Source organism: Danio aesculapii, chromosome 4, assembly GCF_903798145.1.
Source record: "Danio aesculapii chromosome 4, fDanAes4.1, whole genome shotgun sequence".
Taxonomy (NCBI): Eukaryota; Metazoa; Chordata; class Actinopteri; order Cypriniformes; family Danionidae; genus Danio; species Danio aesculapii.
The window spans coordinates 29,238,206-29,263,825 of record NC_079438.1 but is presented as its reverse complement, the minus strand read 5'-3'; the positions used below and the strand labels follow the sequence as shown (position 1 = coordinate 29,263,825).

The 25,620-nt window shown below is 38.2% G+C and overlaps 1 protein-coding gene across 3 annotated transcripts; it reads right to left on the bottom strand.

The window, feature by feature from the left end:
• Positions 1–3,632: 3,632 nt before the first annotated feature.
• Positions 3,633–25,620, bottom strand: LOC130222839 (NACHT, LRR and PYD domains-containing protein 12-like). 3 transcript variants are annotated; one of them, XM_056455408.1, is made up of 10 exons: positions 25,535–25,620; positions 23,055–23,166; positions 22,606–22,701; positions 13,005–14,900; positions 11,663–11,836; positions 8,234–8,407; positions 7,522–7,695; positions 5,892–6,065; positions 5,023–5,069; positions 3,633–4,432 (listed from the first exon to the last, which is right to left on the bottom strand). In XM_056455408.1, the coding sequence occupies exons 2-10, from the start codon at positions 23,096–23,098 to the stop codon at positions 3,906–3,908; spliced, it is 3,306 nt and encodes a 1,101-aa protein (XP_056311383.1). In that variant the 5' UTR covers positions 23,099–23,166; positions 25,535–25,620; the 3' UTR covers positions 3,633–3,905. The 3 variants fall into 3 exon arrangements, with proteins under 3 accessions (XP_056311383.1, XP_056311382.1, XP_056311384.1); XM_056455407.1 differs by lacking the exon at positions 25,535–25,620 and adding an exon at positions 24,619–24,832; XM_056455409.1 differs by lacking the exons at positions 3,633–4,432; positions 5,023–5,069; positions 5,892–6,065; ... (2 more) ...; positions 11,663–11,836; positions 25,535–25,620 and adding an exon at positions 24,619–24,832 and having other exon boundaries at positions 13,001–14,900.

Sequence of the window (25,620 nt, the reverse complement as noted above, 5' to 3'; positions counted from 1 at the left end):
AAGAAGGTTTTTCCTCTGAGCTTGAGATTTTTCGCTTGTAAACAAGTTAAGAAAAAAATGCTTGATGAGGACAAAGATAGTATGGATTAGATTAATGCCTTTTGTGATTTTGATTATAATATTCTCTCTTATAAATGTGTTTCTGAACATTAATAGCTCTATGAACCAGGTAAAAATTGGACCCCTAAATTTAAACGCTTCTAGAAATGTTCAGAAAAGGATGATGATGTATGAGTTTATAAGAGAGAAGTTAATTGATGTTATGTTTGTGCAGGAAACGCACAGTGATAAAAGAACTGAAGTCGATTGGAAAAGAGAGTGGGATGGAGAGCTATTTATGAGCCATAAATCTTCCATTAGTGGTGGAGCAGCAATTTTATTTTCTAAAAAAGTTACTCCAATTTCCTATAAAATCAATGAAATCGAGAAAGGACGTTTAATAAAAGTTATAGCACAATTGGAAAAAATGGTGATGTTTTTTAAATATTTATACACCTGCCAATGGAGCAGAGAGAGTTGTTTTTAAATTGACTTAATGACACCTTGAAAAATTGAAATACTGATGATTGTCTTGTTTTAGGTGGAGATTTTAATTGCACTGAGAATGACAAAATTGACAGGAATCACTTAAAGCCACATCCTGCTTCTCAAAAGATTATTAAACAGTTCGTTCAAACCTTTGATCTCAGTGACGTTTGGAGGAATAAAAATAAAAACTCTAGACCATATACCTGGGCTCACTGTAAAGAGAATTCTTTTTCTTTGGATAAATTTGACAGTTTTAGACATCATTTAATGTTTTTAAGTCCTGTATGATAAATCCTGTTGGATTTTCTGACCATAGTGCAGTTATTTGTTCTGTATTCATGAATAATGTAAAGTCAAATCGTGCTTTTTGACATTTTAACACTTCTTTAATAAGTGATAAACATTTTAAAGATTCTTTATTTATTTTTGGGATGTTTTCAAGCAAGAAAAGTTTTTATAGAGTTCTTTACAACAATGGTGGGATTGTGGGAAGATACAAATAAAGAATTGTTGTCAACAGTATACATTAAATGTTAGGAAAGAAATAAGAAAATCTTTGAATGAAGTAGAAAAGGAGATAAATGAAATGTAGAGTTTGTCGAATGATAATAGAGCTCATATTGAAACTCTTTCTTCAGAGAAAACTTCTTTGGCAAGATTGCTAGATATAAAAGCACAAGGAGCGTTAGTATGCTCACGTTTTCAGAGCGTCAATCAGATAGACGCTCCTACCAAATTTTTCTGTGATATGGAAAAGCAAAATAGTCAAAATAGAATAATTCCTTCTTTAATTTCTGAAAACGGAAAAGAAATAACCAAATTGACTGAGATAATATTGTAACAAGTTTCTATAAGAAATTATATATGGCTGAAATTACTAATGAAGCAGTATTGACTGACAATAGTTTTGTTGAAGGGTTGCCAAAGATAGATGAAGAAAGTAATGCTTTTAAAACTGCCTTTATCCACACAAGAATTTTATACAGCTTTAATGAATATGGAGAATGGAAAATCTCCTGGAATCGATGGATTACCTGCTGAATTTTAAAAAGCTTTTTGGCCCGTTATAGGAGAAGATCTTTTAGAAGTAATTAATGAAAGTTTGACAAAAGGTTATCTTCCTCTCAGCTGCAGAAGAGCTGTCATCACTTTACTCCCCAAAAAGGGAGACCTCCAAAATATCTCAAATTGGAGACCTGTTTCATTGTTGTGTACAGAATACAAAGTTATGGCAATGAAATTTAGTAAAGTAATAGAGAAGTGACAAATTATGATCAAACATATTGTACACCAAATAGATCCATCTTTAATAACATAACTCTGGTAAGAGATGTTTTGGAAGTTATTTGGTATCAATACTGGTCTAATTTCTTTAGATCAAGAGAAGGCTTTTGACCGTGTTGAGCACTCATATTTATGCTACACGTTACAAGCTTTTGGTTTTGATCCTGGTTTTATAAAGAAGATTAAGGCACTGTATTCTGGAATTGAGAGTGTATTGAAAATTAATGGAGGTTTGGGTAACCCCTTTAAAGTTTAGAGGGGGGGGGGGGGGGGGTAAGACAGGGATGTGCAATGTCTGGAATATTAGATGTGCTTGCTATAGAACCCCTGTTACTTATGTTGAAAAACAATCTAAATGGGTTGACTTTACCAGAACATAACAGCACCTTGTTTTTATCTGCATACGCTGATGATGTTGTTGTTTTTATAAATAATGCTGAAGATGTAAAGTTACTAAAACAGACAGTTGACAAATTTACAATGATTTCATCAGCTATAGTCAACTGGAAAAAAGTGATGCCCTGTTGATTGGAAAATGGGAAAAAGGAAGTCCTGCTTTACCAGTAGGACTGCTATGGCAACGAAACGGCATAAAATATCTTGGTGTTTATCTTGGGACAAGTTTCACTGGATCCCTCAAAGCATTCTTTTTCTCGCTAAAGAGGACGGAGGTCAAAGCTTAATACATCTTGCAAGTAGATGTGCGACTTCTCGTCTTCAGTTTTTGCAGAAGCTCATGTTAGGGTCTGAAAGATTGGCATAGATACCTGTTGCTAAATGCATTGTGCGTAGAGTAAATGGAACGGGACTGGACATTGCTTTGTTTTTAATGGTTTGTAAGAAACTTGATGTGAAAAGAATTCCTACTTTTTATCAAAGTCTTTTTAAAGTTTGGTCTTTGTTTAAACATCAATGGATGGAACCTTTAATGTCCATTTACTGGCTACTTGATGAGCCAGTCGTGTGTGGAGCACGCTTTGATGTATCAGGTGATGATTTACCAGGTCTGATGAATATGCTGCAATAAAACAAATGTATACAAATGAAACATATTGTGAATAATACAGGGTCTGATTTTAAGGAAGTGGAAACAATGTCAACGTTTTGGGGTGTAAAATATGTACGCTTTATTAAACATTTTCTAGATAAGATAAATAAGCTTTTAAATATGCAAGAAAAGAATTTACTTGAAGAATATAATGTGAAGGTATGCTTAAAGTAACAAATGCTAAATAGCTAAAAAATAGAAGTGATACTGTGTGGAGAGAGAAGTTAGAAATGACTGAATTAACAAAGCCAGTATGAATGTCCTTTATAAAGCACCATTACCTAAAAGAGCAGGTGATCTTCAATGGAGGAGACTCCATGGGGCCATAGCAGTCGATTCTTTTGTTGCTATGCTAAATCCTAATGTTAGAGAAATGTGTCTGTTTTGTAATGAAAGAGAGACAGTTTTTCATTGCTTTATGCTTTGCTCCAGACTTTCCTCTTTATTTAATATTCTAGAAATTCTGTTTTAAGGTGTTATTTACAAAAAGAGATTTTATTCTTGGAGGAAAAAAGTTCAATGTCAGTTGATTCATTTTAGAGTTGGTACTGCTAAATTAGCCATTTATGTTAGGAGAAAAAACTAAATGGATCAAAAGGGAGATCAAGAAATGGTTTCAGTTCTGAAGAAAATGTTAAAGTCATGAATTGTAACCGAGTATGCTTTTTACAAACAAATGAGCACATTGGACATTTCTGAATTTGAGTGGTGTTGTGATAATGCGCTGTGTTTACTTGATGAAGAAGAACTCATGTTTTCACATATACTGATGTAATATGTAAGATTTGTTTATTTATTATTATCTCCTTACTTTATTTGATTAGTATTTTTTCTCTGGTAAATAAATTGATGTGAGATTGTTTTAAAAATTATTTGTTAATAAAAAGGCTCTCACACACACACACACTCTCTCTCTCTCTCTCTCTCTCTCTCTCTCTCTCACACACACACACACACAGTCTCTCTCTCTCACACACACACACACACACACACACACCTGCTGACTGCTCCTGCAGAGGATTGTGGGTAAATCTCTCGTCAGTCTTCAGCTCAGTTTCACTGATGATCCAGAATAAAACCTAAACCCCGGCCAGAGCGGCTCAGTGAATGTGGTCTGGACTGAGTGGATGAGGCTCATTGTGTCTCTATAGATGTTGTAGAAGATCAGAGTTCCTGCACTGTGATCCACAAACACTCCTATTCTCCTGCTGAGCGGCTTCACTGGGAGACCAGTGTGTGTGTTATTGTGTATGAATAAGAAACTGGAGGAAGAGCAGATCAAACTCCAGGACTGAGCATTAGATCCAAACACACACTCACCACCTCGTCCCTTCCTCCTGATGCTCTTATATGACACTGATATACACACACCATGATCTCCACTCCAGTCAGTCTCCCAGTAACAGCGTCCACACACACTCTCTCTGCACAACACCTGATACACACCATCAAATCTGTCTGGATGATCAGGATACGGCTGATCCTCTTTCGCACACTTTACCTCTCTGTTCTCCTCAGACAGAATGAGTTCAGTGTCTGCTGTGTTTGGATCCAGTGTGAGGAAACAGACATCTGAACACAAGGACACACACACATTTATAACCACAGCTGTGTGTGTGTGTGTGTGTGTGTGCGTGAAAGAGAGAGGGAGTGTGTGTATTACCACAGCTGTGTGTGTGCGTGAGAGTGTTTGTGTGTGTGTGTGTGAGTGTGTGTGAGTGAGAGAGAGAGAGTTTGCGTGTGCGTGTTTGCACATGTGTGTGCATGTGTCTGTGTATGTGTGTGAGAGAGTTTGTGTGTGTGTGAGAGACAGAGAGAGTGTGTGTTTGTGTGTCTGTGTGTATGTAAATGTTTGTGTGTGTGCGTGTGTAAGCATGCAAGCAAGTGTGTGTGTGTGTGTGTATGTGTATGTGCGTATGAGCGAGCGAGTGAGTGTGGGAGTGAGTGTGTGTGTGTGTGTGTGCGTGCACGTGTGTGAGAGAGAGTGAGTGTGTGTGTGTATATGCGTGTGCGTGTGTGTGTATGTGCATGTGTGGGAGCGAGTGAGTGAGTGTGTGTGAGTGCGTGTGTGTTTGTGTGTGAGTGAGTGAGAGAGCGTGAGTGTGTGTGTGTGAGAGAGAGTGTGTGTGTGTGTGTGTGTGTGTGTGTGTGTGTAGTCTTACATTTGTGCAGTCCTGCTGTAACCCTTGCGTCTCCTCCATGATCCAGACTGTAAACACACACAGATGGAGAGAATGAGCTGTTTAGTTTCCCCCTCAGCTAATAAGCTAAAGCTAGCACTGAGCTGCTCAGCTACACGCTCCAAACTCTTCAGCTAAAACACACAACACTTGTTGGTTCCAGCCGGGATGCACAATGAATCTAACACAGTGCGTTCTTTTCCTCTGCTGTTGGTGAAGCGAGCGCAGATACTGCTCATGTTGATGGAGACACCCTGCTGCAACATTCATTTATTACAGTGATCACACTTAGCTTTGCCATCGTTCTTCAGCACATGCAGCCTTTGAGCACATGTTGCAGTCCATCTCTAAACTATGTTCAGATTATTAAAGCTGCTCGCCAGCGCCCAAGTTCCTGACAGATTAGCAAGTGAAAAATACACATGTGTGCACAGAGAAGAGGAATCCAGATGTTGATTTCAGAACAAGAGTCTGAACATTAATCCAAGTGTCTGATTCCAGAATCTGAATCCATCTTCAATCCCCAACCCTATTCCTGACCTGATATTGGAGGATTCTTCAGCACAAATGGAGGAAGAAGTTTCTCTGCTCAGCTCAAATGCTGAAACTGTACAGTGTGTCCCGCTTAATGTCACAACTGAGCCAATACACTCCAACATTTACAGAGGAGATTCATTTCACACTCAATGATTTGCTCTTCATAGACATGACTGGAATACTCTACAAGCTGTATCTTCTGTCTGTCCTCACCCCATAACCCTCACAGAAAACTGAAGATCAGAAAAGAGCTTTCTAGTGTCTTTTTAAAGCCATTCAGTGGAAAAGCACAAGGCCAGTGATGCTCCACATACTTGAGTTTGTCCAGTGTGTAGTTTGGATCCTCCAGTTGTTCAGAGAGCAGCTTGACTCCTGAATCTCCTGGATGATTGTAGCTCAGATCCAGCTCTCTCAGGTGTGAGGGGTTTGAAGTCAGAGCTGAAGACAGAAAACCACAGCCTTCCTCTGTCACCATACAGCCAGACAATCTACAAACACAGCAATAGTCCACATCACACAGTTGGACAATCACACATCTCTTTGTGTTGTGAAGATGCTGACTGCTGTTTCTGCTCATGTCAACAGCAGTGATGAACACAAACATCCTGATTAGCTCTCCTTATTGATCAAGCCCTCACATCAGCAAACACATTCACATCAATAATGTATCCTCTTAATGTGATTTGAGTTGATTTTAAAAGATTATAAGTGTGTTTTATAGATGATCGACAGCTAGATGCATGATTACAGCTGGTTGTATGACTGTAAGACATGTACTCAAATGTTACAGAGGTCTGAAATGTCTAATCAGGTGTAGGGCTGGGTGATGTCAGACAATATTTATTAATAATCGTCTTTAATAATATCTTGATAACTTCAGTATATGATCTCTCCCCAATAATGTTGATTATCTAATCTAATCTAACCTTATCTAATCAAACACACATGGCCCAGCCCTAATCAGGTGTCGATACTCTCTAAATTTGCAGACATCAGACATACATTATATTTTATTACTTTCACTGCTTTCTAACCAGTGCAAATGCTAACTCTTATGTTTAGGATGGAACATGCTAGCAGTTAACGTCAGCTAGCTCTCAGCTTAACATCACCTCCATTAGTTTAGCTTTAGCAGCCAGGAGTATTAAGAAATAGAGCGGTGTCCCACATGTGTCTGAGTGACAGTGACTGATGCGCACATGAACAGGGCACTCATATGGAGGAGGAGCAATATGACGCAGCCGCAGACACATGAGAGTGTCAATATCCATTCTAGACTCTCAGTGGATTTAACAGTGATGTTTCCAGACAAACACACTCAACCAATGGCTATTGCTGGACCAAGGTCATGTCTGAATATTAGCGAGTCCTAGACTATAGAAAGAAACATCTTGAGTCCGGACTCGAGTACTACAGCCCTGACAGTCACAAACTTCAGCTTGTAGATCAAACTTTATTGTATAAAGAGCAATAGTATTGTATATTATATTGTGGACGATGATGTAAATAAACTCAAACAAACACAAACCCACTCTCTTAATGTCTCTTTCACCAGCCTGCCAGTCACATTCACACTGATGGACCATCAGGGGACTTTTATTCTGTCAGGTGAGAAACACCTCAATATTCATGACCCAAAAATAAAATATGAATAAATAATTGAATTCAGATGATCTTTAAAATAAAGGGATTCCTTTAACTCTTAATCATATTTGGGTATATTGGAAAAAGAGAAGCTCTGAAAGTGCAACATTTTGTAATATACTAACTAATGTTTTTAAATACATTTACAGATAAACATACATTAGTATAGTTACGATTGAAATCACATCCCTGTAAATGGTTTGTTTCTTCTTCTGCCAATCCACTGAAAGAGGCTCCACATTTGGTAACCCAATATGAAACCATTTTGTTGTATTCGCTGTTGAGTGGAGAATCATTTACCTCAGTGTCTCCAGTTTACAGTGTTGACTCTTCAGTCCATCAGAGAGAAGCTTCACTCCTGAATCCTGCAGGTCATTGTTACTCAGGTCCAGCTCTCTCAGGACACAGTTTGAGCATTGTAGAGCTGAAGACAAACTCTCACAGCACTGAACAGGGAGGTTACACATGACCAATCTGAGAAAGAAGAGCACAGATTACATTAACAGTGTGATTTTAGTCATTCATCTGATGTAAATACAAACTATGAGGTTAATGATATGACAACACTATTGGAATCTGTGTCAATTAGAATTATTACAGACAACTGTTATTAAATAAAACTGAATATTTAATGTCATCTAATATATTCTTGAACATTTTGAAATGTAAGAAAACTGCTAAATTGCAGTTTAGATAAGAGGGCCACGAGGCTTTATATATTGATGAACCTGCAAAATGCAAATGATCAGAGCCTGTCAAACCTGCTCCAATAAACCAATTCAAAGATAAACTATAAATATAATCATTAAAAATATAAAATATAAATAAAGATTTTAGAGTTAATTAATTAAAATAATCTTTAAAATACACAGATTTCCTGAACTGTTTAAAAGAGCAACTTTCATTTAAAAGGCAGCATTTTGCAGTTTCTCCACTGATGCTCTTAAATATATCTGGACATTTCCATCTAAATCAAAACACTTTTTGAGTTGTAGAGTGGAGAATCATTTACCTCAGTGTCTCCAGTTTACAGTGTTGACTCGTCAGTCCATCAGAGAGAAGCTTCACTCCTGAATCCTGCAGGTCATTGTTATTCAGCTCCAGCTCTCTCAGGACACAGTTTGAGGATTGTAGAGCTGAAGACAAACTCTCACAGCACTGAACAGGGAGTTTACAGCCCTGTAGTCTGTGTAGAGAACAGTAAAGACATTGTATTATTGTGTGTGAGTGTGCATGTAATTATTGATGTCCCCATGAGCAGTGATTTCTCCTCATAGGGAAAAGGAAAAGACTCCTTTAACTTTTCAGAACTGCTTTAATGGTCACATGGAGGATGATCAAACATTTGTATTTCATTATTACATAAACTTTTTAAAGAGAAGATCTCTGGACTGAAATGAGTAGGGCCAGACAGATTTATTGATTTATTTATTTGCTATTTCTGAGCAGAATTTTGTAAAAATGTGCAGATTTATGCAGAATGATTTGAAAGAGTAACAATCGAACCAAAAAACTTATTATATAAAATAAAAAATACCTTTAAACTGTTATTTAATGTTTACAATGCAAATCCATTTAGATCCTCATATTTGGACCATCAAAGTGTGGCCAGCGGGGGTGGACTCCACACTCCAGGACAGGTTTGAACACACAGACTGGAGTATGTTTGCTTCCCAGGCCACATGTGGCTCTCACACAGACATTGACAGTTACACTTCCTCTGTTCTGGAATATATCAACACCACCATAGACAGTGTTACAACCCAGAAACAGATCACCACATACCCAAATCAAAAGCCATGGATGAACAAGGAGGTGCGCCTCCTGCTGAAGGCACGCAACACTGCATTCAGATCAGGGGATGCACAGGCCTACAGCACTTCCAGGGCTAATCTGAAGAGGGGCATCAAAAAGGCCAAGCACTGCTACAAGCTAAAGCTAGAGGAGCACTTTTCCAACTCTGATCCTCGGCGCATGTGGCAGGGCATCCAGGCCATCAGCAACTACAAACCCAGCCAGTCCACACCCACAGCCACAAATGTCTCCTTCCTGAACGAGCTAAATGACTTTTATGCCCGCTTTAAAAGAGACAATACAGAACCCTACACCAGGAACACTTCCTCAACTGACCACTTACCTATCACACTCACCTCCTCAGAAGTCTACACCGCACTGAGTCGGATCAATGTGCGTAAGGCTGCTGGACCAGACGGTAACCCTGGGCGCGTCCTCAAAGCATGTGCAGAACAGCTCGCTGGGGTATTCACAGACATTTTCAACCTGTCACTTAACCTAGCAACTGTGCCAACATGCTTTAAAACCACCTCTATTGTGCCAGTGCCCAAACACTCCAGCCCAACATGCCTGAATGACTACCGCCCTGTAGCACTCACACCCATCATCATGAAGTGCTTCGAGAGTTGGTCCTGGCACATCTGAAAGACTCTCTGCCATCCACACTGGACCCACATCAGTTTGCCTACCGTGGCAACAGGAGCACAGAAGATGCCGTCTCCATAGCACTGCACTCTGTACTCACACACCTGGACAATAAAAACACTTATGCACGAATGCTGTTTGTTGACTTCAGCTCAGCATTCAACACTGTCATACCCTCTAAGTTACTGATCAAACTCAGAGACCTGGATATCGACGCGTCTCTCTGCAACTGGGTTATGGACTTTCTGACTAACAGACCTCAGAATGTTAGATCAGGCCACATCTGCTCCACCACCGTCACACTCAACACTGGTGTACCACAGGGCTGCGTGCTGAGCCCCTTCCTCTACTCCCTTTTTACCATCGACTGTAGGCCTGTGAACAGATCCAACACCATCATCAAATTTGCAGATGACACCACAGTGATTGGTCTAATCAGCAATAATGATGAGACTGCCTACAGGGAGGAGATACAGCATCTGGCCACCTGGTGCACCGACAATAATCTGCTCCTTAACACCAGCAAGACCAAGGAGCTCATTGTGGACTTCAGGAAGGGACGAACAAGCTCGCATGATCCCATCCACATTAATGGGATGGCCGTTGAGCCTGTCTCATCCTTCAAGTTCCTGGGGACCCACATCTCTAAGGACCTTTCCTGGACCACCAACACCTCCAGCCTGGTCAAGAAGGCTCACCAGCGCCTATTCTTCTTGAGGCAACTTAAGAAGAACCAGCTTTCATCAGCCGTCTTGGTGAACTTCTACCGCTGCACAATAGAAAGCATCCTGACCAACTGCGTCACAGTCTGGTATGGAAGCGGCACTGTTGCTGAGCGTAAGGCACTGCAGCGGGTGGTGAAAACTGCCCAACGCATCACAGGGACTACACTGCCAACCATTGAGGACATCCAGAAGAAACACTGTCTGCGCCGAGCACGCAGTATTCTTAAGGACACCTCTCACCCTGCTCACAGACTGTTTTTTCTCCTGCCGTCCGGCAGGCGCTTCAGGCTCCCCCGGACAAAAACCAACAGACTGAGAAACAGCTTTTTCCCCAGAGCTGTCTCCCTTTTGAACTCTGCCCCTCACTGACTCTTTTGCCCCCCCAATACACCCCCCACACTCCTCTAACTTATACTCCTCACAATCACTGCACTATTTAACATTTGCACATTTAAAGTTTGCACATATTCATTGCACTGATTCATTTACTTGAACTGGACATACCCACTGCACACGGACATTTGTAATTATGTTTATCTATCTGCCACTCCTGATTATTAATAGCATCCTGTACATATATTCGTTTATTGTAAATCTGTTCATAGCTAAAACAACCTGTATATAATGTTGATAGTACATCCATCTGTAAATATCACCATAGTTTTTCTATAACTGCACTTTATAACTTATACCTGTATCCTGCACTTGCTGCTATTGCACTGCTGGTTAGACCTAAACTGCATTTTGTTGCCTTGTACTTGTACATGTGTAATGACAATAAAGTTGAATCTAATCTAATCTAATCTAATTTGGTAAACAAAGCAAGACTCTCATATAATATTAACAGACAGAAAATATGACTTTACAAACTGTATTGTAAATAAATCCCATGATCATCTTCATATTAGTCAACAATATTACTGAAAATAGTACAAAAAACTGACTAAATATAACTTTACACACATTTACACTAGTAAATAAAGAGACTCAGTGATAAATATCTGCAGAAACACAGCTCATTTAGAGATGCCCCAAAAATACCAAAGAACACGAATCAATGATCATTTCAGCAGAAATTACACTTAAGAGCAATATTATATCTGCTATAAACAGGGTTTCCTCATATCTGACTTTACACCTGAAGTATGAAATACTGACAATAAATAAACAGAAATAAAGTACATTACAGCATATGCTCATTACCTCATCACACTTTGTTGCACAATGTAAAAGTCATTTATAGCAGCATTTATTTGATGGAAATGTTTTTATTTTACCTCAGTGTCTCCAGTTTACAGTGTTGACTCTTCAGTCCATCAGAGAGAAGCTTCACTCCTGAATCCTGCAGGTCATTGTTACTCAGCTCCAGCTCTCTCAGGACACAGTTTGAGGATTGTAGAGCTGAAGACAAACTCTCACAGCACTGAACAGGGAGATTACAGCCCTGTAGCCTGTGTAGAGGACAAAGAGCAACAAAATCAGCAGTAAGAAATGAGCACTGTTGAGTGTTCATGAGTCCAGTCTACACTGATTAAAGTAACACTGAAAATAAACTATATATATACTGCTCAAAAAATAAAGGGAACACTAAAATAACACATCCTAGATCTGAATGAATGAAATATTCTTATTAAATACCTTGTTCTTCACACAGTTGAATGTGCTGACAACAAAATCACACAGACATGATCACTGGAAATCAAATGTATTAACCCATGGAGGTCTGGATTTGGAGTCACACTCAAAACTGTAGTGAATTGCAGGCTTTGCTGACACACTCCAGGCACATGAGGTCCAGCATTAGCATTAGGAGGAACCCAGCGCCAACCACACCGTATATTGTCCCACAAGGGGTTTGAGGATGTCATCTCAGTACCTAATGGCAGTCAGGCTACCTCATGGTGTTGTACCATGGTGTTGGGCTGTAACCCCCACCAGTGAACATTGGGCCCTCATATAACCCTCATGCCTCAGAACAAGTCTATTTATTTCATTTAAACATATCTTCTTATTATTTATTTATTGCTTTAAACTACATCCCCATTCATATGACTTAATGAATTATTGAACGAATTATTAATAACTAATCAAAGAGCATTTTACTGAGCTCAGTGTAAAGTTTAGTGTTTAGGCCTACAGTAAATGTAATATTAGAGGCATGTCTGCAGCGATACGGCAATACTGTGTCTAAAACTACACTATTTCTCTGATCAGAAAACTAACACAATTATCCAAGAGCAACACTGTGTTAGATTTGAGCAAATACACATCAACAAATGTCCTATTTAGCTGGAGGAGCACAGGGATTTGAGTTATTTTCCAGGATAAAATGTAAAGCAAATGAAGTAGATTATTAAATAAGTACAAATGTTGTTTGTGTGAGTTAAAAGTCAAGAAAAGTTGGTTAAATACGTTTAGAAATGATGAAATGAATGAGCAAATAAGGAAACAGAACACTGCCGCGTCCCCATGCAGTAATATGGTGTATCAGCGATCTCACAGGGGGACGATATGGCCAGCTAAAGATTCTGTTAAAGCAGGGCAGTGATTCACTAAACTGATCTGAGTCTTCAGTGCAGACTGATGTGTGTCTTCTGTGATCAATGAATGAATACTCACAGAGCTCTTCTGCAGTTTCTCACAGCTGGTATCAGTCTCCGTCTTCCCTCATCTGATGTGTTGAATTTATTAGAGTCTAACTCATCCAGCGGCTCCTCTGACATCTCAATCATGTAGGAGATTGTTGAGCAGTGAGCAGGAGTGAGTTCCTCCTCTGAGTGTTTGTCTGATTTCACAAACTCCTGAATCTCTCTGGCCAGAGTCTGATCTTTCACCTCCAGCAGACAGAGGAACAGATTGATGGATCTTTCAGCTGAGAGATCATCATCTGTCTTGATCTTGTCTTTAATGTCCTGTGTGATTGTCCTGATGCTCTCTGAGCTCTCCTCTGTGTGTGTCAGCAGATCCTGGAAGAGTCTCTGATTGGACTCCAGTGAGACGCCCAGCAGGAACCGCAGGAACAGATCCAGATGACCATTACTACTCCTGACAGCTTTATCTACTGCTGATCTGAGCAGATCATACAGAGAGTTCTCAGAGCTGGCCTGTAGATATTGATTATCTGAATATTCACTGTCATAAATCAACTCCAGCGGTTCTCTCTTCTTTGTTAAATGGCAGTAAAACACAAAGAAAGCAGCCAGAAACTCCTGAAAGCTGAGATGGATGAAGCTGTAGACTTTCCTCTGATGAATCACAGATTCCTCCTTGAAGATCTCAGTGCAGATCCCAGAATACACTGAGGCATCAGTAACGTCTATGCCGCTCTCAATCAGGTCCTCCTCATAGAACATCACATTGCCCTTCATCAGCTGTCTGAAAGCCACTTCAGCAAGTTTGAGGATCACTCCTCTGCTGGACTGCAGGAGTTTCTCTGGATCTCTCTCTTCATACTTCTGCTTCCTCATGTTGATCTGAATCAGCAGGAAGTGGATGTACATCTCAGTCAGAGTTTGAGGGATTTCTGCACTCACATCTTCTTCCAGGAGCTTCTGAAGCACAGTGGAGGAGATCCAGCAGAAGACGGGTATGTGGCACATGATCTGGAGGCTTCTTGCTCTTCTGATGTGGGAGATGATTCTGCTGGCTTGATGCTCGTTGCTGATTCTCTTCCTGAAATATTCCTCCTTCTGAGGCTCAGTGAATCCCTGAATTTCTGTCAGACGGTTGATGTATTTGAAGGGGATCTGATGGGCTGCTGCTGGTCTGGAGGTGATCCAGATGAGAGCAGAGGGAAGCAGATCTCCTTTCAGGAGGCTCCACATCAACACAGCCACTGATGAAGATTCAGTCACAGTATAAACTTTCTCCTCATCTGAAAAGTTGAGTGTGATTCTGCTTTCATCCAGACCATCAAAGATGAACACAACTCTACACTGCTCATAAATCTTGGGCTCCAGATCTTCAAGTTCAGGATGAAAGTCCAGCAGAAGTCTGTGAAGACTGTACTGATGATCTCTGATCAAGTTCAGCTCTCGAAATGGAAGCACAAACATGAAATCTACATCCTGATGGTCTTTTCCCTCGGCCCAGTCCAGAATGAACTTCTGCACAGAGACGGTTTTCCCGATTCCAGCGATGCCTTTAGTGAGAACAATCTTGATCTGGGCTTTCTTCTTCTTGATCTTCTCCTCATGTCCTGCTCCAGCTGAGGCTTTAAAGATGTCATTGCAGTAGACTGGAGTGTGTCGTGAGGGTTTTGTTCTGGCTGTTTTCTCCATCTGTAAAACCTCATGTTCTTCATTCACTCCTTCACTCTCTCCTTCTATGATGTAGAGCTGTGTGTAGATCCTGTTCAGGAGGGTTTGAGTCTCTCGATGGTTGATTCCCTCAAATAATCTCTCATACCTGTTCTTCATTCTGGTTTTGTGCTGCGCTTTGACTCTCTGGAGTTCATCATGTTCTGGTTGGACTGAATCATGCTGCAGGTCTCCAGTCTGATCATCTCCATCAACACTGCAGGAACAACAACAACACAAAGAATCAATGAGTGCGAGTGTAAAGATCTTCTAGTAAAGCCATGTGTGTTTTCTCTGAAACAGCTGAGACACAATACACAGATTTAATCAGATTTAATTTAAACACCACACTCTGATCACTTTAAACACCACACACTGATCACTTTAAACACCACACACACACTGATCACTTTAAACACCACACACACTGATCACTTTAAACACCACACACACTGATCACTTTAAACACCACACACACTGATCACCTTAAACACCACACACTGATCACTTTAAACACCACACACACTGATCACTTTAAACACCACACACACACACACTGATCACTTTAAACACCACACACACACTGATCACTTTAAACACCACACACACTGATCACTTTAAACACCACACACTGATCACTTTAAACACCACACACTGATCACTTTAAACACCACACACTGATCACTTTAAACACCACACACTGATCACTTTAAACACCACACACTGATCACTTTAAACACCACACACTGATCACTTTAAACACCACACACTGATCACTTTAAACACCACACACTGATCACTTTAAACACCACACACACACTGATCACTTTAAACACCACACACACACTGATCACTTTAAACACCACACACACACTGATCACTTTAACCACCACACACTGATCACTTTAAACACCACACACTGATCACTTTAAACACCACACACACTGATCACTTTTAACACCACACACTGATCACTTTAAACAACAAACACTGATCACTTTAAACACCACACACTGATCACTTTAAACACCACACACTGATCACTTTAAACACCACACACTGATCACTTTAAACACCACACACTTATCACTTTAAACACCAAACACTGATCACTTTAAACACCAAACGCTGATCACTTTAAACACCACACGCTGATCACTTTAAACACCACACGCTGATCCCTTTAAACACCACACGCTGATCCCTTTAAACACCACACACTGATCCCTTTAAACACCACACACTGATCACTTTAAACACCACACACTGATCACTTTAAACACTAAACACTGATCACTTTAAACACCACACACTGATCACTTTAAACACCACACACTGATCACTTTAAACACCACACACTGATCACTTTAAACACCACACACTGATCACTTTAAACACCACACACTGATCACTTTAAACACCACACACTGATCACTTTAAACACCACACACTGATTACTTTAAACACCACACACTGATCACTTTAAACACCACACACTGATCACTTTAAACACCACACACTGATCACTTTAAACAATGTGAAAATGGGAAAAATATCATCAAACACAGATCAAGGCTCATTTCCAGTAGAGAAAGCCTGACAGACCTTGTAGCACTATTAAAGCAGATTAGAGCTGAAAATAATCATCAAATTACTGAATGAAGACCACAGTTTAGGTGTGGGAGGAGCTTAATCATTCAGGCGTGTCAATCATCATAACATGGTTATATAAGCAGCAGTATAAACTGCACTGAGCCAGCTGACTGTTATTCCAGCCGCTATTCTTATCACTCACTCATTGGGGGTTTGTCTGCAGAGCTCCAGTCCAGACTCCGAGGACAGCAAAACAAGTTCATTTACCATCATCTATCATGACTGAATGAGCAGGAGAACTCGAGAAATATCAATTATAGAAACTGCTGCCACCAAATGTGTTGATCAGCAGCATATATGAGGCCAACACAACATAATGATGACTGCACTTCAGTGAAAACAGACTCAGATCAGAGGAATGGCTGATCAGTACATCACAGAAACAGCAGGGGAAAGTGTGCAGGAAAAGCCCTTTATGGCAGAAGATCAGGAACACTTTAGTTTAGGTCACAATTCATACTATTAACTACCGGCTTACAGGGCTGTGATGGTCACCGTGACAACCGCATCACCGCAGTGGTCAGTTGCTACCGCAGTTGTCCATTGCCACCGGCGGTAGTACGTGACGTCACGCACTCTAAAACACAAATTACCGTTACGTTGCCAAGTATTACATTTCTGTTACAATATAACATTAGACGCGATTCAGCAAGTTCAACCATGAATCTTGTTGGAAAACCAAATCTTACATCTGGGAACATTTTGGGTTCGTGCCGACCGAGAAAGGTGAAGCAATTAAGCTTTTTGTAGGGTTTGTTTTTAAAAAGTGTTAAAGTGTGGTTTAATATTCACTGATAAGAGTCCAAACACTGAAGAGCAAATCCATCGATGCGCAGCTCTACAGGTCCCGAACTATGCAAGTTAGTGGCGATCGACGGCGGCGAGAAGAAAAACAAAGCCATGTATAATCAACTCCTGTCTTCTAAACGCAAACGCCCAGCTAGTCTGCCAGGTATCGCAGAGGCATTTCCAAAAATGAGCAGATACAAAAGAGAAAGTGATGAATGGAAGACTTTGACGAGAAATGGAGCAACATATTTGGTAACTTAGTTAAGAACGGAACAATGAAGCAAGAAACTTTTGATGGTTGTGAAAAAGTATCTGTGCATTTGCGCTACAAGGACACCATCTGAACGCGTATTGCTGGAAACATTATAACCCCAATTAAGTCTTCACTTAAACCGGACAAAGTCAACATGTTAATTTTTCTGGCAAAGAATTTAAAATATGAATAGAAAACAAAAGCTGGAGATAGCCTACGCTGACTTATATTGTTACTAGTAGGCTAATAGTTTTGTACTTCTTATAATTACTACTATTTATATTACGACTGATTAGTAAAGTGCCATTTAGGCTATTTGTGAAGTTCTTAAAAATGTAACGTTTAATTATTATTATACGGTTTCAGTTAAAGTTATTTAATATTTAACTACAATATTTATAAGCAGTATTGTGTTGTTTTATTAACGAAAGTTCAGAAATAAACACGTACGTTTATACGGATGTTTTATTAATTCTTATTTAATTAAGTTATAAGTTATTCCTTAATTTTTACATAAAAGGCAAATTAACTTACGTAGGCTACTTTATTTGTTGGTGGTACGGGAGGAACATTTTTGCCAGTGAATAATGTTCTCACCACTTAAAGAAATAAATAGCTAAATAAAATAACTTGCGAAAAGGATGCAATAAAGAAAATGCATGCTCTTAATCATTCTTCGTACATGCTATAAACCTATATAGCACCGACAAGAAATGGCCCTAAAACAAAGTCTAGAGAGAGAAGAGTTATTAATATTGATTAGTTATTATTAAGGATCATAAACACGACCTGCGCTGTATGATAAACGCCTTCACAATGATCTTTTGTCATTGAAGAACAGATGCAATAAAGAAAATGCAAGCTCTTAATCATTCTTCATAATCTGATTCGTACATGCAATAAACCTGACAAGAACAAGCCCTAAAACAAAGTCTATAGAGAGAAGAATTATTAATATTAATGATCATAAACACGAACTGCGCTGTATGATAAACGCCTTCACAATGTCGTGATCTTTTTTGAAGAACAGATAATCCATGTTATTGTCATCTCCCCAGCCAGGTTTTCATCTGCTTTTTTCTTCTCACTACGAACAATAAAGAATGGCTATAGCAGGCCCGGTGCCAGAATGCCATAACTGAGGGGGCATCTTAATGCCATAAGGGGGCACTTGGTGACTTGGTGATTTCGGTCCTTCTTCTTAATTTCATTTAGGCTATTTATTCACTTATTTATTACTTTTCATTGCTGCCTAAGTTACTGACTTAAGGCAGAAATATACTCTTTATACTAACAATAGTACGCAGTTTCGCTATTAGGTTTCATCAATGGAGGTTATGAAACAATACCATTTATTAACGCAGAAGGATCATGGCTTCAGCGCCAGACCCATGGTTTAAATGATATTTGACTCCTTATTTCTTTCTGTTTTATTTAAAAAAACATGAATGTTTAAAGTTTTGTATTGCATATTTTTTAAAGATTATCATTCAACCTACATGCAGCGCATATGAGAGGTTGATGCAGCAAATCCCCTTTACTCATGCACTATACCCATTTCATTTATGACACTGTAAACTTGACTTCACAGGCTGATCATCTTTACACTCAAAATGCATTTTTAAATGTCGTAACTTGAGACTGCTGCTGCATAATGGGATGTTTCTTATTACAACTGTTAGCGATGTCAAAATGAAAGCACACATTAAAAGGGTTTTGTGTTTTATAGCTTAGTTTTTAATAATAATAAATTATAATATTAATCAGGGGCGTAACAGCCATCTTAAAAGTGGGGGGGACAGCTGTATGGTCAACCAAAAGTGATTAATGATTTATTAGCGATAAAGTTTATTTAATAATCTTTTAACCAAAATTCTAAAATAATTACAAAATATTATTAATAACAATAAATAAACAGAAGCACACACATTTAAATTAGGCATTACTCTTTGTGTGAATATATTTTTAAATACTACAATGCAATTTCTAAATTGCAAGTTGATACTTGTGCGAATGTGTGTGTGTGTGTGTGTGTGTGTATGTATATATATATATATATATATATATATATATATATATATATATATATATATATATATATATATATATATATATATATATATATATATATACACACACACAGTTGAAGTCACAATTATTAGGCCCCCTGTTTATTTTTCCCCAATTTCTGTTTAACGGAGAGAAGATTTTTTCATAGTTTTAATAACTCATCTCTAATAACTGATTTATTTTCTCTTTGTCATGATGACAGTAAATAATATTAGACTAGATATTCTTCAAGACAGCTTAAAGTGACATTTAAAGGCTTAACTTGGTTAATTAGGTTAACTAGGCAGGTTAGGGTAATTGGGCAAGTTATTGTATAACAGTGGTTTGTTCTGTAGACTATCGAAAACAAATATATAGCTTAAAGGGGCTAATAATATTGACCTTAAAATGGTGCTTAAACAATTTAAAACTGCTTTTATTCTAGCTGAATAAAACAAATAAGACTTTCTCCAGAAAAAAAATATATTATCAGACATACTATGCCCTGGTCTTTAATGCACAGTAAAGTTATCAAATCAGAATACAACAATTCATAATTCTGAAGTTGAATTATTATGTTTGACATGCAAATTGTTTTTTATATTTAACATTTGCTTTAAATACTGATTTAAGTAATGACCAAATACTGATTCAAAGTCTCTAGGGTTTTTAAAATATGAAAATTATTCAGGGAAAATGTAAAAGAAGAGTAAACAATAGTAAAATATAAGATATCCATTTCTTACCACCAAATTGTAAAGGAATGCACAGTTTAACAAAATATGATTTTCTATTGGTCCATAAACAAGAGGTTTTGCATCATGTTAGACCTGTCAGAGCAATGTAACATCAAAATTATATCTAGCAGCAATGTTTCAGTAATAAGATTGAGATTGAGTTAGTCAGTCACTGTAACAAAATTGTTACATTTTTAAATTATGCATTTCTCTGTGGAAAGCGCTGATGTAGGTTTGTGTGCATATTTTTTTTTTTGTAATTATTCAACAGGATTCATAAACAATTGTCGAGATTCATACGGGTAACGTTAGTAGGACTACTGTTGTCTTTTGACGTTACAGTAGGTTAAATCGCAACATGGAAATGTGTGATTTGTGCAAGCGTGATATTTAATCTATTAATCTGCAGATTATCTTCTGAATCCGATTAAAAAACCAAGAAAAGCATTAATTTCCAACCCTTTATTCAAAACAGCTCATCCCTGAGCTGTTATAATAATAATGATATTAATAATAATAAAAAACGAACTAGTTTTGTCCTGTTTTCAATCCAAATATCTGAATATTTTTAAATCAAAATACATACTAGACACATGAAATAGCATAGGAAAATATGTCTTGTTTTCTGAAAAAAAAAACCCACCTCAAAATTGAGTGATTGTTTGCTTATAACAAGCTAAATTATTTGCCAATGGGGTAAGAAAAATGATCTTAATAAGACATAATCTCAAACAGAAGTTTTCAGCTTCACTTCATTTTCTCATGCCATTTTTCTTTTCTGGTTATGATGTAAGATTTTTTCGATATTTGAACTGGAAACGAGACAAAATTACTCAGAAAGAAATGACAACAGATGGAGAAATGAATGATTCAAAAAAGGCGAATGAATAAAAACGTGTCTTCAGTCTTGCAATGCAAAGTAACTACACCACCGTTGCTTTACTGCTGTTATTAATTCTTTCACTGCTGAGTTTAAAAGACTCCATCTGGAACCAGGAGTCAGTTTTTTTAGAACATTCACCCTTAGAGTTTCCGTTGTATGCGATGTATGACAGATGGATCCCTTGTATTTGTTTTGTTTTTTTCTGTTTTAATTCAACAAATTCACATGCTTGCTCATGTCATCAACTACCTGAAATTCCAATTCACATAAACGTGTTAATGATCGTGATCTATAACGTGAGATGGACGTCGCCATGTTTACTTGCGCCCAATGCGTTATTCATAAAAGCAGAACACGCAGGGTTCAACACGTAAATTCACCAGTTACTAAGTGGTTGGTGAACTTAGAGAGGAGTAGATTCAACTTTATAGTTACTTTCAGTATGTGTATCTGATATGATTAAAACACATCGGCAAGTTATATTTTAATGGATTGTTAGACTTCCTTGTGTGTTTTACAAATGCTAAAGTTCTTGTTTTACTAGTACTTGTGTGCATTTACATGTCTAAATCATAAATTAAGCATTAGGCGGTTAAAAAGGCTGCATAATTGTGATAATATAACACGTCTTTCTCAGCGGGGTTAAGTTGGTTTTGTTTTCGAAAAAAAGAAGCACTTTTCCGACGGTCCCTTACTGAGAGCTCTGCTCAGCGCGAGCTCTCTCTAGCTAAACGAATATTGCGACTGCTCAAGCAGTGCTCGTAATATTGAGCGAAAAAAAGAAAAAGACAGCTGTGAAACATAACCAGCTTTGTCTTTTTGTAGGGAATACAGTTTAGATCTTTTTAGGGTTAGTGGTTTTTTAGTTAATGCCGTCTGTCACTGAATGTGTCAGGAATACCGAAAACAAAACCAACTTAACCCCGCTGTCTTTCTCTGGCTCAGCACCAGACAACACACCAGCACCAGGGACTTTACAGTTCTCACTTCAAAACGGAACAAAAGTAGGATTCTGTAACGTTAGTGATTTACCGTGATTTACCCAGCTGTAGCTGTTGCTCCCTTCTGAATCATCCCTGTCTTTGACTGCAAAGTGAATGAATGAAGCTCGTGGCAGACCCCCAAGAGATTCGCGCTGTGATTGGCTGAGTGATCGTTCACTCAAATCAAGTAACAAATCAGAGAACACTTGTGGCCGCTAGGCCAAATAAAACGTGTGGGCCAGTCGGGGGACAGAATAACCTGTTTCCAAAAAGTGAGGGGGACGTGTGTCCCCCCGGTTGCTACGCCCCTGTTTATATGACAAAGAGGATATTTTACTATCAGAGATTTTAGATGCATTATTTAAAGTTACAAACTGTAGATAAATGTTTAATGGTCAGATATCTGTCCTTATCAGGAGTATGAATGAAGACAGAAAAATGAAAGAAAATGATATAACACTGTTCTAGTGTTTCTTACATACTGTGCCTTTAAAGTGTTGTGTAAGTATAATTAAAATGTCCTGATGAACACTGTAACAGTCCATGTGTGAGCAATAATGTAAAACACTGAATACCTGATGGCAGATGATGGGGTTTTCTCTCCGAACTTTGGTGGATTAAACTCTTTAGACCAGTCACTCTTCAGAGACACACATGATCCTGATCTCACACTGAAGACACAAACACACCAGAGGAATAAACTGCAGGACAAACTTCAGTCTCCTTTACAAGAGTTTTAAGAGTTTGTTTTGTTAATTCAGCACTAATTGTTGGCTGAAGATCTGTCTGATCAGGTCTGCTACACAGGAATCATGGGTAAACACGACACATATTGAGCTCTGGTAAAGATGACACCAGATCAAGCTGTCTGTAATCTAGACTGATCTAAACACATTTCCTGAAGTTAAACTGAAGCTTTGTCCATCATTTGATCAGGCAATAGCAACACAAATAAGTGCATTGTTGTTGGTCTTTGTTCTTCAGAGAAAGTGTTGAAATAATGGTGTAAAAACAGAGTCAATACCTGTGTTTCTCTGAGAGAGAGTCCTTTACTCGCTCCTCTGCCATACTGCAGCTAAAACACCAATGCAGACATTAGCAGAGCGTTCAGGAAACAATCAGCCGCTGACCATCACCTGGAGATGACAATATACTGAGATTAAGAACATCACACTTTATAGCAATCAATGCTGACTTCCTGTAGGCTATTTTTGTAAGGGAAGAATGTTTGTATTAATGTGTCTACTCAAGTCCATTTTGCCAAATATTACACACACACACACACACACACATATATTAGTAGTAGTCATTATTAACTGAAAATATTGTAATTATTATACGTGTATAATATAGACATATACATTATTGACAGCAATGCATTATCTAATTTCAATTTTGCATTCATATCTATTATTTAAAATGTTTAATAAATGTTTATAATAATTTACTAATTACATTTACTGTAACAGCAGAAAACACATTGTTTACCAATCACACTAACAATAACCCTAACCTGCTTCTTCTTAAAGGATAAAAATGGATTAAAAAGTGTCCTTAAACCAAGAGGCACCAGTTCCAGTTCCAAAAAGGCAAAGGACAGAGAATAAAACAGGTTGCTCAGGTGAAAAAGACAGAGAATCAGGGATAACAGCAACAAACATTTGAAAAGAAAGAGGGATAGACTCTGTTGAACTCATAAATGCACAGACATACGGTCAACATGTGTCTAGCTCAAGGACCGGTCTTGCAGGTTTTTTTTTTTTTGCACCCAACCAAACAGATGAGAGTTGAATTAAAATAGATGGGTGGATTAACATTTTAATAAATGAAATAAAAAAGTGTAGAAATAAAACAAAGTGTAGAGCTTGTTTGTTTGCATAAATTCATAATTTGATGGTTCAGAGTAATAGTTGATTTTTATAATTGCCTACAATCTATTCGTATACTTTTATTTATTGATGTATTTATTTATTTTTTGTTTGTTTGTTGTTTGTTTATCTGTTAGAACTTATACTGTATTGCTACCAACAGCAAGTGACAGAATTTCTTTCTTTCATTCCAATTACAGCAAATAACTCCTGCAAGTCCTGCAGTAATTATAAAATCCTGCAGGATTTGTCACTTGCTTGGATCCATTGTAAAACCTGTAAGAAATTCCTGCACAGTGTCAACGTGTCCTACAGGATTTTATAATTCCTACAGGACAGCAGCTATCCTGCAGGAGGAAAAATAAATCCTTCATGATTCCTGTAAAAAGTTCTGCATGATTCTAAAACCTGTAGGAATTGCCTGCACATATTGTCATTTTGTCCTGCAGGATTTCATAATTCCTACAGGATAGCAGCAGGTTCCTGCTGAAAAACTGAAAATCCTGCAGGATTCCTGTTGGCTATTTTTGTAAGGGCGGACACCAGCAGCACTACAAATGTGCTGAGTTAAAGCCATACAATATGCATGTAGAGTATAGTAATGCAGACATCATTAAATACTCAACATTACATCAATAATGCAACAGTTGTACATCAATTAAACACAAATAACTGACAATCATAGTAGTATAATGTAAGATACTGTCGAGTGAAACTCACGCTTCTCAATGACGCACTTTCAAGGATCGTCACGAGCGAGACTTCAGCACCGCGTATAAGCTTTATTAAAACCCATCCGCTGTCAATCCAGATAATAATACACTCTTCTGCAGTTCACAAAGAGAAGGTGCTACAGAACGAGACGATAATCTACTGTTTTGCGCCGTTACAGATGAAATTGTAGGACCTCTGCTTTCGCATCGCCACTCCTGAACTGATTCATATTCGAAATATCATTCGGTTGATTCTGAACTGAACTTATTCGCGACTCACTAAATACGCCACACATTTTCTTCTAAATCAGAGATAATCGTTGTACAACACCTATTTTAAATGTGCATAAACTGAAAAATGACCTTTTTACAGTTGACATTTGCACGGAATTGCTCATATATATATATATTTATACTGATTAACATTAATGCAGTTGATTTAACCCCTGATCTGACACCTCAGATATTTCAGGTTTGATCATTTGATATGTGTCTGTCACGATAACTTCTGCTTTAGACAGCTATTAACTTATTATTTTAATTATTTATTAGCTTAGTTAGTAGTCAGTTAGTGCTAAAACGTTCCCAGTTAAATGCAGTTTAAGGATCATCCGCATTCTTCTGTTTACTGAAGCTCTGCTTTCACTTTCGATTTCCTGACTCTGTTTAAAGTTTATTTTGTGCTGAATAATGTGAAATTATCGAGTCAACCTGATATAGAAGAGCACAAACACTTTCAAGGGATAAAAATAACCCATTATACTGTTCAAATGACCGTGTTTGGACCGTGTTTAATCGGTGTTTGAGGCTTTGAGCTTCAGGAGCAGACAGTGCTATAAATCACGCTTATAAACACGCTTATACACATATAAACCCCTTCATCATCTCCACAAATAAGCGTAATGTAGAAGTATTAAACTTACCAGCAGAAGTACAGACGCTCTTGTGCAGCAGGAACACAACTTGAGCTCTTTTGACGCTTTCGGTTTGTCAGCTTCCTCTTCAGTAT

Coding starts and splice junctions, on each gene's coding strand:
- LOC130222839 (XM_056455408.1), bottom strand. CDS start 23,098: ATGGCAGAGGAGCGAGTAAAGGACTCTCTCTCAGAGAAACACAG. Junction 14,901..22,605: donor ACCCCATCATCTGCCATCAG/GTATTCAGTGTT, acceptor TTGTTCCTGCAG/TGTTGATGGAGATGATCAGA. Junction 5,070..5,891: donor TACACACTGGACAAACTCAA/GTATGTGGAGCA, acceptor GTGTGTTTACAG/TCTGGATCATGGAGGAGACG.